This window comes from Mesocricetus auratus, unplaced genomic scaffold (assembly GCF_017639785.1).
Source record: "Mesocricetus auratus isolate SY011 unplaced genomic scaffold, BCM_Maur_2.0 Super-Scaffold_100004, whole genome shotgun sequence".
NCBI lineage: Eukaryota > Metazoa > Chordata > Mammalia > Rodentia > Cricetidae > Mesocricetus > Mesocricetus auratus.
In genome coordinates, this window is record NW_024429189.1 from 112,540,515 (window position 1) to 112,555,834 (window position 15,320).

The 15,320-nt window shown below is 38.3% G+C and overlaps 1 protein-coding gene across 4 annotated transcripts in view; it reads right to left on the reverse strand.

Moving 5' to 3' along the window:
• Positions 1-15,320, reverse strand: part of Ralgapa2 (Ral GTPase activating protein catalytic subunit alpha 2) — a 272,091-nt gene that overhangs the window by 207,534 nt on the left and 49,237 nt on the right. For all 4 annotated transcript variants that reach the window (XM_040746440.1, XM_040746439.1, XM_040746442.1 and 1 more), the window contains exons 4-8: positions 8,590-8,647; positions 5,081-5,124; positions 3,823-4,000; positions 2,534-2,649; positions 1,238-1,376 (exon numbers count right to left, since the gene is read on the reverse strand). In XM_040746440.1, the coding sequence (XP_040602374.1) occupies positions 1,238-1,376; positions 2,534-2,649; positions 3,823-4,000; positions 5,081-5,124; positions 8,590-8,647 (535 nt within the window). The remainder of the gene's footprint in view (positions 1-1,237; positions 1,377-2,533; positions 2,650-3,822; positions 4,001-5,080; positions 5,125-8,589; positions 8,648-15,320) is intronic.

Sequence of the window (15,320 nt, forward strand, 5' to 3'; positions counted from 1 at the left end):
GTGAATACTATATGGCTGGATTTGAGATAGGAAGTTGCCATAAGTCCTACCCTGTATCTTAACTACTTCCTATATTCCTGGAGTACTTTGGTGAGACTAAAACACTGACAATAAATAACTTTTTTGTTTTTCTTTTTCCATACAGAATCTCTACATGGAGTCAAAATTGGCTTCTAACTCACAATTCTCCTGCCTCAAGTTTCAAGGCCTAGGATGCAGTTATGGGTCATCGTGACTAGTTTCAATACATAACCTTCTAACTAATAACATCAACAAAGTATAGTGTTTTTTTCAATGAATACAGACAACACATAAAGTCAGAAACAAATTTTGGGGAAAAAAAAATATAAACCACAGGATCCGGTACCCTTGTAAGCCATTTATTTTAAATGTTTTTAAATTCACCAAGCTTCAGCTATTCTCCCTTCTCATGTATCTTTGTCCACGAGGCTGTGAGTCCATGAGTCCAAGTGCGTGCGTGCGTGCGTGCGTGCGTGTGTGTGCGTGTGTGTAGTAGAGACAGCTGAATTGGTTGGGCACATCTTACAGATAGAGTACAGTCCCTTATGACCTTTACTCCTCCAAAGTTTTTCTCCTCCAAAGTTATTCTTGATTATCCACCTAACTAATTTTATGTTTTTGTAAGGAGATTTGTTCCCACTTTCACCACTGTAAGGGATTATTTCATCCTGTGAATCCTAATTTCTTGTAAAAGGAAATTTTAGGAGCTAAGTTAAATGTTCCTTTCTGTTTCCCAGCATTCTGGGGCCTCCTGTCCCTAGACTGTCACATCATTCAAGCATCTTCCTCTATAAGTACCTACCAGTATGCTGGTAGATAAGAGCCCCAACATAAAGTACATTCCTCCAGCAGGTGTGTGCCCTGGGCTGGACTGTCTAACCCTTGAGCAAGGTCTGACATCACTATAACTCATCACCCATAAGAGAAGTCTGAGAAATGTAAAATATGACATTAAAAGGTGACAAACATACAAAGATATCACAGTTTAAATTATCTTTATAGAAACCATGGTCCTATTTATTTCAATGAGGCAAAATCTCTTAGTAAGTTCCCATAATTGAATCATTCATTAAGTAACTTTAACTTCTCACAATAACATTACCATTCAATAGGAACATAAAGTGACTATTTTGCCTTAAAATGTCACAGGGATTACTATGACATCAACTGCAGTTTTCCTGTGGATGCATTCACACAGGAATCAAAGAGTACTTACCAAGTACAGGTTTGTAGATGTTGGTTAACTTAGTAAATGATGGAAACAAATGAGGAAGATAATACTTTCGAAACAGTGTAAAAAGAAATTTAAAACCAGTATCTTGATTCTCCTTATTCTTCCACTCCAAGCTTGCCGCCTTTGGATAATATGTGGGAAAGAATACTTGTATATTTACAGTTTAAATTAACATATACAAACATAGATTATTTTAGATTAAAATTCCTACTGTAAATGTTTAAATGATAATATTGGTAATAATATAATGAAATCATATCTGAACAAAGCTGAAAGGATACCCATGAACCTATGACTGAGTGTCACAGATCCTACTTATTTTGCTAAAGGGCTATCAAACTGCCTTCTAAATACTCATTTATTCCCACAGTTAGGACATCTCACAGCCCTCATCAGAAAAGCTTCTTCATGTGGTGGATGGTGGTTAGCAGAGATTCACAACTGTTCAAAATATAAAGAGTACATGACTGTGGAATGCTCAGCCCCAAACATAACAGTATGCATCAACTTTCCCCACAGCTCGGGGAACATCTTGGAAAAAGGAGAGGAAAATTCTAAATGTTGCCTGCACAAAGTCAAGCAAATCAATATTAGAAAATGGACAGATGAGAAGCTTTTGGCAGGTGATAGCTACTGGGTGAAAGAGAGTCAGTTTTCTTCAGCAGTGTGGCCCATGGTAGGCTGCTCATGATGCAAAAGATGACCCTACACCTATGCACATTTAGGCAGCTCTAATTGTACTCAGTGGGTTGTTTTTAAAAGGGAGTGCTGGGTTAGATGGCATACTCAGGAGACAGAGAGAGGTGGAGTTTAAGGTCAACCTCATCTACATAGCAAGTTTTAGGCCAGCCAGAGCTACTTAGTTTGACTCAGACTCAAAAAAAAGGAAGAAGAAGAGGAGGTATGAAGTTGAAGGATTATAGAGGAGAGGAGGGGGAGACAGGAAGAAGCAGCACAAAGAGGCATAAAGATGATCAAAACTTGTGTATGAAATCACATAACTTTTTTCTTAAATAACTTTTTCCTTAAATAATTCACACCAAAAAAGTGTCCACACCAAGTATTGCTGAAGTGACCCAGCAATGATGCATGCCCTGTGTTTAATTAATCACCACATAAAATCACCTCAGGGAAAGCAATATAGATACCCAGAAAAAAAAGACAGTAACTCTCCTTCCTATCAAGATAAACCTAGCAGTCAGACAGCCTGGTTCTCCCTGACCTGGATAACCATATATTTCAATAGTATGTAAAGAAAAAAGCCCATTGTTCTCTGACCTGGATAACCATATATTTCAACAGTATTTGAAGAAAAAAGCAGGTCTGGTCCTCGGCGATCTTTTCCCCTGATATGGCTGGCAGAAGTGGGGTGATTTCTTCTGGGTATATTTTTGCTAAAAGGTAAAAAATAATGAGAGCTTATTCATGAAAGTTAAATTTTACATAAGGGTTTAAAAATGGTCTCTATTACAACATATCTATTCAGCCACTGGAACTGCACAGACTGAACCCCAACCAGTATGAACAAGGGCTTAGGGACCAGTATACAGGTCCACAGAGCCTTTTTTCATTAGGCCACTCTTTCCTATTCACATTCTGTCTTGGTCAGCCTACAATCCAATGCAATGAAGTGTTACACAGTAAGTTAACACTTGCAGGACATAGAGAGTTCATTGAGGTCACTAATGTCCTACAAATGCTACATGGAAAAACACAGCTGGCAAAGAAAGATGAATGGCCTCTTAAAAACACAACAGTAATAAGAACAATGGACAGTGGCTAGGGAAGACAGATTTAAATTTCATTAGCTGACACAAAACACTTGTTAAGTCACATTGTAATCAACATCTGTCCCTGCCTTCCATTCCTGTTTGTATCACCTCAGAAATTTTCTCGTTATAATTTAATAGAAAATAGACTCCAGGTTTTTTGTTCTGGTTTGTTTGTTTGTTTTGTTTTGTTTTTTAAGACAGAGTCTCTCATATAGCCCAGGCTGGCCTCAAACTTATTAGGTAATTAAGGCTGACCTTAAAATCCTGATCTTCTTGCTTCCACCTCCAAAATCCAAGTGCTGAGATTGCAGGCTTATGCCACCACTTCCTGTACCCTAAATGTTTTATTTATTTATTATTTATTTATTTATTTTTTTTGGTGGGACTGTGAGTTCACCCTATGGCCTTGACTATAATGTCATTAGGAATCCTCTGTGAATCACAAGGCTTCATCAGAGTTTCTATTCAAGAACATCAACACCAAGGAAACCCTCAAAGTAAGCTGGAGAATAATTTCAGGGGCTTGAGAGATGGCTCAGAAATTAAGAGCACTTGGTTTGCTGCTCTTCCAGAGGATCTGAGTTTGGCTCCCAGCACCCATGTCAGGTGGCTCACAATCATTTGTAACTCTAGCTCCTGGGGGATCTGGTATCCTCTTCTGGTTTCTTTGGGTGCCCATACACACAAAAAATACACATACAGACACACACGCATGTGTGCACACACACATACATATCTCTAAAATAAAAACTAAAAGAGTTATTTCAGCATGTCAACCCTGCTAATGCTGCTTACCATCAGATACACTAGGGCTAGGGTTGATGAGTGTTTCCAGTGTACAGGGCCCCCTCGATGACAGGACTGCTGGGAAACCAGGCACCAGGCAAGCAAAAATCAGCACCTGCTCTTCTGCACAGTTTGTCTGAAGTGCTTGAAGCCACAAAAGAAACAGTCTGATTCCTTCACATCTTATCTAAAAACAAAAAATCAAATATTTAACGCATATTTATAGAAATGCCTTGCAATTTGGAACATTAGCCTTTAAAAAAAGAGAGAAAGGGAAACAGAGAGAGAGAGAGAGACAGAGTCAGATAGGGTATGGTGGCATAGTATCTATAATCCTAGCACTTGGGAGTCTGAGATAGGAAAACCTTAGTTTCAGGTCAGCCTCAGCTTCAAAGCATGATCCTCCCCACCCCAAAAAAGAGGAAGGGAAGGAAGTGAGGGAAAGAGAGGGATAAAAGTATTACTAAAGTATACAAGCTCTTCCCTCAGTAACAAACAAGGAAGCCTGGATTCAAATTCACCCTCTGCTACTGTCTAGCTGCTGTGATTCATGAAGAATCGCTTGACTTCTCTATGTCTTAGCTGCCCCATCTGTGAAATGGGAGGATAGAGTGAGTTAACATGTATAAGACACATAAAGCAGTGTCTCGATCTCACTGAACTATTAATAGTATTTCACTCTGTAAGGCAACAGTATCTCCATCATCAATGCTCGATTGTCCACTGGAACAAGGAAGAGATACTCTACTCTCACATTTACACTATGGGAGAACAGAGTAGAATTTCAGTCATGTTAACACAATGTTCTTTGGTGCTAAATGGGACTCTGAAGAGCTGGCTGAGTGGCATGGGGCTGCTTTCCAGCATGCCTGCCTCATGTCTGTACTCAGCTCCCTCCCTTCCTCCCCTTCATCGTGATCTGAATGGTGAGCAGTACCCAATAGAAAACAAACCAACACATCCCCCTTCACTCTATATTCACTTCCATCTCAACCCTCTTTTAGAATTAAAAACACACATTCCTTCTTTTCTGTATTCATAAATGATTTAAAAAGATGTCAAGAAAAGAAAATATATAAGTAGATGAGAATTTAAAACATGTTAGACACGCTGGAAGAGTTCCTACAGCCTTTAATCACAACACCCTCTTCTGACCTCTGCTAGCACCAAAAACACATGTGGTACAAACACTCAAACATACAATGAAAACATAAATCTTAAAAAATGTAAAGAAATATCCCATTATCCTTTCATAAAAAATGATTACCTTAATAGAATTTCCAGTGTGTAGAAGCTTCTTTAAAGTTGAGCCTGGAAGTTTAAAATACCTGATTAGAAATAGAGTATACTAATAAATGTTTAAGGCATACAATGAAATATTTAATATCTATATCTATTTTACCCTATTTTTAATTATGTGTGTAGATGTGATGTATGCATGCATGCATGTGCATGACAGTGCAGTGCAGTTGGCCTCAGAACCAGGAGAGGGCACTGGATGCCCTGGAACTAGTGTTACAGCCAGTTGTAAGCCACATGTGTGGGTGCTTGGAACCAAATCCATGTCTTCTGCAAGAGCAGCAAGTGTTCTTAACACAACAGTCCTCAAATACCTGCGTAAAGATCAGCTTTAGAAAGGAAAAAAGAATGCATGCCTTTTAAAAAATATAATGCTGACCTTCAAAGACAAAGAACCACACAGGAGAAGAGATAACTTTAAAGAGAGCTGTACTTTGAGTATGAGCAAAGCCATACAATGGAATACTGTTCTACTTAGAAATAAAAAAGAATGAACTATTAATATATTGCATACAGATCAATCTCAAGATAAGTATAGCATAAAAGATGCTATGCTGGCTACTTTTATGTCAACTTAATACAAGCTGTTGTCATCTGAGAGAAGGGAACCTCAATTAAGAAAATGCCTCCATAACCTCAGACTGTAGGCAAGCCAGTAGAGGATATTCCTAATTGGTGATTGATGTGGGAAGGGCTGGTGGGTCCTGGGTTCTATAGGAAAGAAGGTTAAGCAAGCCATGAGGGCCAAGACAATAAGCATTAGGTCCTGCCTCCAAGTTCCTGCTGAGTTTGAGTTCCTACCTTGGCATCCCTCAGTGATTCAGGATATGTAAACCAAAGAAACCCTTTCCTTTCCAAGTTGGTCATGGTGTTTCACCACAGCAATAATAATTTTAACTAAGGCAGATGTCAAACAAACAAAAAAGAAAAGTGTTACATGATTCTATCTAAGCAAAACTATAGAAAATGCAAAGGCAGACTAGTGGTAGATTTGAAGAAATCCAACATCCCAATTTTATTTCTTTTATGGGTTTTACTTTCAGTGTCATATCTAGGAAATCTTGTGAAATGTACTAGTGGTTGGGGCTGAGGTAGGGAAGAAGGGAACAGATGGATTACTAAAGAAGTTGAGGACTGATGCTATGTTCATGATATTTTTTTTACATATTCTGTTTATTCCACCTCCAATAAAGCTATTGTATAAATAATAATAAACAGAACAGGTGGCCTGGAAGTGACTAGGTAAGAGATTAGAAAGATGGAGGTTTGTTAGTACACAGATAGCCATATGATAACAAAGGGCAAGAAGCCACTTGAGGATGAGGAGACGGATAATGTGCTTATAGATAGCAATGAGAAGGAACAGGAGAGAACAAAACCATGAAAAAAAACAGAGATGAGAAAACATGACACCAAACTGGCACAGTCCAACAAGGGAACTGAACCATTTCTGGAATTAGCACTACATAAAGAAAGTCCATGACCTCATCTCCAAGATCCTGAGGGAGACAAAGGCAGCACCAAGAAAAGCAAGGTTTCAGATGACCAAGGAGGTGAAAGAAAGGCCAAGCTGTGGGGCTGCTGCTTAACCAAGACAACTGGCTCCATGATCACAGCAGCATAACTTCCAGCCTTCCCCCATGAACTTAGACAAGTAGGGCACTTGGGTTAGCTCATCCTGGCCATGAGGATTCTACCCGAATAACCAAGAATGCTGCACACAGTTACTTCTTATTGCCATATAACCGATTCTCACAAATCCCCAGGGAACCTATTTAGGTGATACTTTGCATTTTTAAACTTTAACCTTATTCTAAATATATAATCAAAAGCTTTAAGAAATACTAGAGTACACTTGCTCAAATTTAAGGGAAATTTTTATTTACTTATTTGAAAGATTTAAAGATTAAGGAGATCTCTCAGAATAAAGATGTAGTCCCTAAATTCCATGGATATATATAGTATACATGCTTTGCCTTCTTTAAATTTAAATTTGTAACACAAAACCTGAATTCAGGTTCTGTAAGAGTTTATTACCTGTTTTCATAGAAACAATCCTAAATTAAAATTAGAACTCTGGATTTTAGAGTATCTACTATCTTCTTTCAGGTTCTTTGACTTTGTACATGTTGCTCTCCCAACCAGGAAGCTCTGCTCACCTTTCAAGGCTCAGGTGGACGTGACTTCTCTTGAAGAGTTCCTCAACTTCGCCTGCATAGAAGACCTATTCAACCTTTCTTCTCCTGTCCTACAATATTCCCCTCACAACAAGAAGTACACTATAATTACTTTTCTCATCTATCTACCAATGGAACAAGAGGCCCATCTAAAGCAAGTATGGCAACATGGTCTTTGTTTCTGCCCCAAAGTTTTGTCTCTCCTTCAATAAATAGTGGAAGAAATTAATTATCAAATAAAGTAAGATTCCATTCCAAGGTTAATGTTTTCCTCCAATATAGCCATCTGGTAAGGAACAAAAACTGTATCAAGTGGGAGAGCGATATAGGTAGAAGAACTGAAGTAGGGACTCTTTAAAAAAAAACACACATGCAGAATTCATAATGGATACCCTGGAATGCTCCAGTTAGGCTGGGCATTTTAAATTGCAGCTGTGCTATCAGGTGTAAAGAGCTGGGAAGTAAGGACAACAATGTCACTTGCTTTATTTCAAGTTCCCTCGGGCTGCCACAATGTAAAATACTCAAACAGGGGAATTTTGAATCAATAATACAGGCTTAAAAAGAACAATTTTTTGATAAAGAATAATGTCAATTATTTAAGAAAATACTCTAGTTCAGTGCTTCAACTTAATGTGCACAAGAATCCTTCTGTGTCTCGTGTCAAAAAGACCCCATGCTCAATAGATCAGACTGGGGCCTGAAATTGTGCATCTTTAATACACTCCTGGGGAGCCCACAGCCTATACTTCAAAGAGCACATTTAGAATGAGAGATTTAATTTTTTAATATTTATTCATTGTAAACTTAGTACACATATACAACCTCTTTTGATCATACGCATTTCCCATTCCCTGCTGCAACTCCTGCTGTACTATAGCCCCTTCCAACTTCATGTCCTCTGCTGTTTTTATAAACCCCTCTTTCATTCATCCTATAACATTAACAAGCTAGATCTTGAGCAGATCTTGTGCAACTGCAGCAACTGTGAGTTCATTAGTACAATAACCCTTCCCAACTTCTGACTCTTCTTAGCTAGTTCCTGAGCCTTTGGTAGAAGAGATATGATACAGATGATGGATTTAGGGCTGAGCACTCCACAGTCACTTTATTCTCTGCACTCGATCAGTTGTGGTAAGAGAGAGGTTTTCCTACAAAGTCCAAGCTGGACTTTATTCTAATTACCATGCCTGTAATTCTTTCTATAAGCTAACTTGATGGTATTAGCTACATAAAACACTCCTGAAACCTCAACTAGTAGAAATGCACACTACTAATACATTGTTTGCTTTCATCTTACCTATACTCTGGTAATGCCATCGAAAGAAAATTCGTTCAGGTAGAAACTGCAGTATTTTCTACAAGATAAGAATAAAAAAAATGAAATACATTTTTGTGATAGGTCAATATTACTCACCTCCCCCTCAGCACACAAATAAATAAATAAATATAAATTTAAAATACATACATAAGAATCTCATAAAATTAATGCCTACAAGTAGGCCTTAGGGTTGTACTTATGAAAGCACCCATTAGTGGACAACAAACAAATTTCTGGAGAACAAGAGGACTGGGCTAATGAAAGCAGGCCTCACTATGGAAACCTGACTGTTGGGCGAGGGAGAGTCAGCTCTTCGGGGATATGTCCCTGGAGACTACGTATGCTCCAATGGATGATCCTATGCCCATGCACCTACAAGAAGCACTAAGTGATTCTATGGATTAAAAATTAGAGAACATGAAGTTGGGAGGGAAAAGGGAAGAGTTGGAGGAGAGTTTGTAAAAGGAGTGGATTTAATCAAAATACATTATATTCATGTATGAAATCCTCAAACAATTCTTAAAGATTTTATTATGCTCACAAAACAAAACAAAACAAAACCCTGAAATCAATGAGAATGACCTTCCCCCAACCTGACTCTAGAGCACATTCTGGTAAATTATACTTAGATTATAAGATTCATTTTATTTTTAATAACTACTTAAAATACTCATGTTTTTTAAAATTTATTGTTGGGGGAATTTAGTGATTCATGGTTCTTGTTTTGAAAAGAAAAAAGGGAGATACAGATATTATGGGTTAAAAGGGTAGATTATTGAATATACTTTTAAAAAGCAACTACTAGTTTAAAATATTTTATATTGGATTGGACTTCTGCATATTGCATACAAATTTTGTATATTGATACAAATTTGAGAGTAATTTTGTTAAAATATATTATACATATGTTTCTAATCTTGTTCAGGATATTGTACCTATATAGCTCTTTTAACAAAGTAGTGCAAATTTCTAGTCCTTGAAAGTTATTATTACAACTGTTTAGGATAATAAGGAAATGTAGGTTAGTAATTAGTCACCTATTACAATCAAATTTGTGGTCATATTAGGAATGTTTACAAGGTGAAATAGATATACTTTAGATAGTCTTCAAATGCTTCAGAGATCTACAGAATATGACATTTTAAATATTTTAATAACAGGTTCTTTTTTATGACAATGAGACATGTCTGCTCCTGCCAACACCAATCTACTTCAGAGAGGATGATGGGCACCATAGAAACTCCACATGAAGTTTACTTTCTTGGTGGCAAAATTCAGCCTCTAGGCAAGAAAGTGCTCTTGCCTTGACTGTTGACAGTATGTTGTCCAAATTAGACAAGCGGGACACAAAAGAGAGTGACTGACGAACCTTGCCAAGACAAGGTGAGGCAGTCTTTCAAAACTGCTTCACAGAAGAGTATCAGATATGCTAGGCCTATAGGTCGAAGACGGATGCCCCAACATTGCAGAGGAACTTGCTTGCTTGTTTGCATTTCCTGATTACTCAGTTAATATTATTTCCTTCTCAGGTCTCTGAGGGTGTTGAAGATTAGATGGTTATATTTTTCCTTGTTTATCAGATATAGAAAAGAAACTCACTAAAGAGGTATAAAGTGTATAAGATTGAGAGATATCAAAACATAGTTTTGAATGGTAATGCAAGTTATGATAGAAAGTAAATTAGGTACAAGACTTTGGACTAGATAATGGAGTATTTTCTCTGAATTTGTCAAATGTAAATGGACTAGACATGGTTAATGTACTTATTGCCTGTATATATTGTATAGTTACCATACTTACTGTATATAGTTTTTCTTATATTAGTTATAGCTGGTGGGTCAGCTTCCATAGAGGGGTGATTTAAAGGTAGGCTCCAGCCCTGGCTTGACTCATTGGGGTCAAAATTGTCAGGGAATTTTTGAGAGCCTACCCCCACAGAAAGGCAGCCAGCATTCTCATTAAGGTTAGAAGTGAGTATATTAAGTATGGGTGCTACTAGTTCCTACCCTCTTTTGGAGGACCATTTGATCCAATTGTTAAAATGTCAGGGCACAATTATCAGACATAAGACAGCTAAGGACTTCTTAAAAACTATACATAAAGTCAGTCCTTGGTTTTTGGTCTCTGGTGATCTTAATTCCCTTGATTGGAATCAGGTTAGAGTGGACCTACAAAGAACTTTACATAAAGAAGGGCCAAGCGCCATTCTCCTTGTAAGAATGAGCCACTGTTTTTGTTTTCATTTACATCCTTAGCCCTTTGCCTCCGATCGTTCTGAAGTGTTGTAGCCCCGTAGCCTGGAACACTGGTGGCTCGCTACATATAGCCTTCTTTTTTATCTTAGACAAAAAAGGGGAAATTGATTTTTTTTTTATGATGGAACAAATAAACCTTGCCTGAAGATCAGAATGCAGAGCTAAGCCACTGTTAGTCACATACCTAGTTAAGAGCTAAACCACTAGTTAGACACACACCTGGTTAAGAGCTAAACCACTAGTTAGACACACACACACACAAACACACACACACACACACACAAAGTCACTAGTTAGCCACACACCTAAGCCACCAGTTAGCCATAGAGGACAGGCAATGGTGGCCACACTTTTAATCCCAACACTCAGGAGACACAGGCAGATAGATTTTTGTGAATTCAAGGTCACCCAGAGTTGCACGAGAGTAAATCAGTATAAAAGAAAAACAGCTGACACCTTTGATCCCAGTACTTGGCATAGCATACTTTTCATCCCAGCACTAGAGAGGAGGTAGGAGCTCAGTGCAGTCTGAGGTTTGGTGGAGAGCATTGAAGTCTGCAGTCACATTGAGGACAGGATCGCCCCTCTTTGGTCCTAGCCTTGGTAGAGGTAAGAACTCTCTTTTAGCTTGGCTGCTTTGCTTTACTGGTCTTCAGCTTGAACCCCAATATCTGTCTCTGGGTTTTTATTATTCTTGCTGTATGGGGAGGGGTGTCAGGGGACAACTGTGGGAATCAGTTTTCTCTTTACACATGTGAGTAACAGGGATTGGAGTGAGTTGTCAAGTGGCAGTACCTTTAGCCACTAAGTCAATTCACTGTCCCAACAACTACTTTTTTTTAATGTAGAAAACTGCAAATGGTCAAAATATACATATTGGCATTGATAACACATTATCACTGCAGGATGAAAATCCCTGTTTTTGCATCCTGCAAAAGCATGAGTCTAAAAACCCTCTGAACTTTGCACATTAATGAGACTGCACAGACTATGGGAACTTTTGAAGTTGGACTAAACACATTTTGCATTGTGATATTGTTACAAGTTTATGGGGGCCAGAGAGTGGAATATGGTGGTCTGAATGCAATTGGCTCCCATAAGCTCATAGGGAGTGGCACTACTTATGAGGTGTGGCTTTGTTGGAGTAGGTATGGCTTTGTTGGAGGAAGTATGTCATGGTGTGGGCAGGCATTGAGGTCTCATATACGCTCAAGGCACAGCCAGTGTCTCAGACCACTTGCTGTTGCCTGCAGATCAAGATGTAAGAACTGTCAGCTTCTACTCCAGCACCATGGCTGCCTGTACGCTGCCTTGATACACACCATGATGATAATGGACTAAACCTTTGAACTATAATATAAGTAAGCCACTTAAATGCTTCCCTTTATAAGAGTTTCTGTGGTTATGTTGTCTCTTCATAGCAATAGAAACCCTAAGACACACATTCACATACACAGTATCTCTCTATGTAGTCCTGGCTGTCCTAGAACTCACTATGTAGATCAGGCTGACCTTGAACTCACAGAGATCCATCTGCCTCTGCCTCCTGAGTGCTAGGATTAAAGGTGTAGGCTACCATGCACAGTTTTTAAAAACTACTTTTAAAAAGGGAATCAGAAGATGTGAAAAGTCAGTTCTTACCACTGAGAGATTCACAGTTGCTATGCAAGTGAGCCATATTTCAGGCCCTAAAAAGTCAGTTCTCTATAAGCCAGCTTCTTAAACTGTGGGGTGTAACTCCAAATAGCATCACCTAACAGTGTAGGAGTTACAAAAGCACAAGGTTTCTGAACAAGCAACAACCAAAAATTAATTCAAAATCAAACATGTAATGAATCTAAGGTGTTACTAGCAGTGCTTGACCATGTTGCACTGCACAAGTTCACTACAGACTTGGTTCAAAACACATAACACACACACTCTGCACTCTGCATTCAACGCCAGTAAGTGCAACCTGAAACACAACAGCTCAGATCTGAGACTATTGTATGCTTTTATTAACTGTAGTGTTTTTACAAGTTTTTTTGATCACATAGAAACATAATGGTTTAACTATGGGCAACAAAGATTTTCACTATTTTTCTACAAACGTTCCTCAAAACGTAAGCATTAAATTGGTGTATCTTTGATTTGTATTGCATTAGTGAGCTTGATTCTTAAAATAGTATGTTGAGTTCAAACTCATTAAATGAATCTTGGCACAAGATTAAGACAGAATTTCTAGCAATATCTGAAATGGCCTTAATGTATTTCTGCTACTTTATGCTATGTATTTATGCAGAGTGGCATTCTCAGCATTGATAGTCATAAAATAAAAATAGTGATCAACTGTAAAAAGTTCTGAAGACATTCTATGTCTTACTTCAAATATTCTGCTAAAATCTAATTCTTAAGGTGAAAATAAATAAGCACATCTATCTTATTAGCATGCAGATTTGATTCCATCTTTAATAAATGGTGAAACTATATGTATATCAAAGAATTATTTTAAGATAAGTTTCTTTGTGACCTATTATCAATAAATGTTTCATTTGGATACCTATTTTATACCTATGCAGACAAAGTAGAGTAAAATTTTCTCTGATAAAAGGAGATCATGAGTAGGATGACAATAAAAACTCAAATAAGCTTTGTCCTACCAAAAGGATATCATCTTTAATGCCCCTGTACCTAACCACCACTCCCACACAATGGCTATTGAATACAATTCATGAGAGCAGAGCCCACAGAGATAAATAACCATAGCCCATGGAAAGCATCAGCAGCACCAGTAACTCTGGAACTGGACTAAAATGAAGAATGCCATGTCTAGGCTGCTGCAGACCAAACAACTCAAGAGCCACCCATACCCACAAAAGAGCCAAGGTCAGTCAGTGTCTTTGGTACCAAATTAATAGCAATTTTTGCAAGACAAGTTCTTTGGAAAATATGCTAAAATGACTTACTAGAAATGACTGATAGAAGAGTGGCACCAGGGAAGGAGTAGGAAAGAAACAGGATGAGCAGGGGAGCCACTGCCAGTGGAGAGGGAGCTCTGGAACCAAGTTCCAAACAACTAGAAGTGAGACCCCTATACTCAAGGCTGATGGAGAGAAGGGTATGACCAGGGCTGGAAAGCTGAAGGCACTAACAGCCAGAGGCAATTAGGTGATGCCACACTTGTAGTAGGTAGCAAATTCTTGAGGGGAGATCTGAACAACACATCTTTTTTCTGTGCCACAGTAATATTTAAATTATTAATTAGGTAACTCTTGTCATATTAAATAGCTGAAACACTAGAAGTGTACCTCACTTCAGGAGCCCAGATGCCCCCCCTCCCAACTTTGTTTTCAACTTCAGCTGGAAGTTGGTTTCATTTAGATGTCTGTCCATCTGAGGTCTTCCTGTGTTTTGCTGCCTGCTTCCTGATAGTTCATTTGCCTGAGCTGATGGCACACCTCCTCTGCATTCTCCATTAACAGAAGCTCCCAGCTACATGTCAGGGTCACCTTTGGAAACCATTATTCAGGAAGATCCTAAGTGGATTAAAGATTCAGGGTAGACCTTGTCTTGATCTGGATTAATGTCCAACATTCCCTTTGCTCTCCAGACTTTTAACTATTAACAGAAACCAAAATGGCGCTGAGTCACACTTCTCAGTTTCCAAAACATGCATTTATATTCCTCACTTGGTTTTCTTTTATTAGTATATAACAGAGAAAAAAAAAAGCACTTTTTAATATGAGAAAACAGGCTGGGTGGTGGTGGCACATGCCTTAATCCCAGCACACAGAGGCAGAGGCAAGCAGATCTCTATATATTAGGCTAGCCTGGTCTACAGAGCAAGTCCCAGGATGGTCTGGTCTACAAAAAGACACCCTGTCTCAGGAAAAAAATACATACACACGCATGCACGCACACACACACGTACATATATATATATACAAAATGAGAAAACAGAAAATACATCAAGTAGATGTGCATAAAGTGCACACTGTCCAAGTCTGCCATAAAAATCATCTCCAGTTCACTTAAGGTCAAAACAATTATTGTTACTTCGAAAAATAATTCAGATTTATAAAATGGGTCTACTTTAAAGATACTAAGGAATATTCTCTAAGGTTTACCTATGGAATATCATGTCTAATAGCTGAGGTAATAATATTCCTAAATTGATCTGTGAGATGTATTAATGGATAAATGTACTTGCTACCAAGCCTGAGAATCCTGAGTTCAATCCTCAGGACCTACATGATGGAAAGAGAGTATTAATGTCTACAACTTGTCCTCTGACTGTCGCATGTGCTCCATGGTATACACACTCACATAAACATTTTCAAACACACACATAAACAACACAATTTCTTTAAAAGAATGTATCCCCAAATGACAGAACTTAATACAACAATTCAGAGACTGAAACAATACCCGTACAACTGTTTCTTTCTGTACACTAATATTGTGAGGGCTGATTTT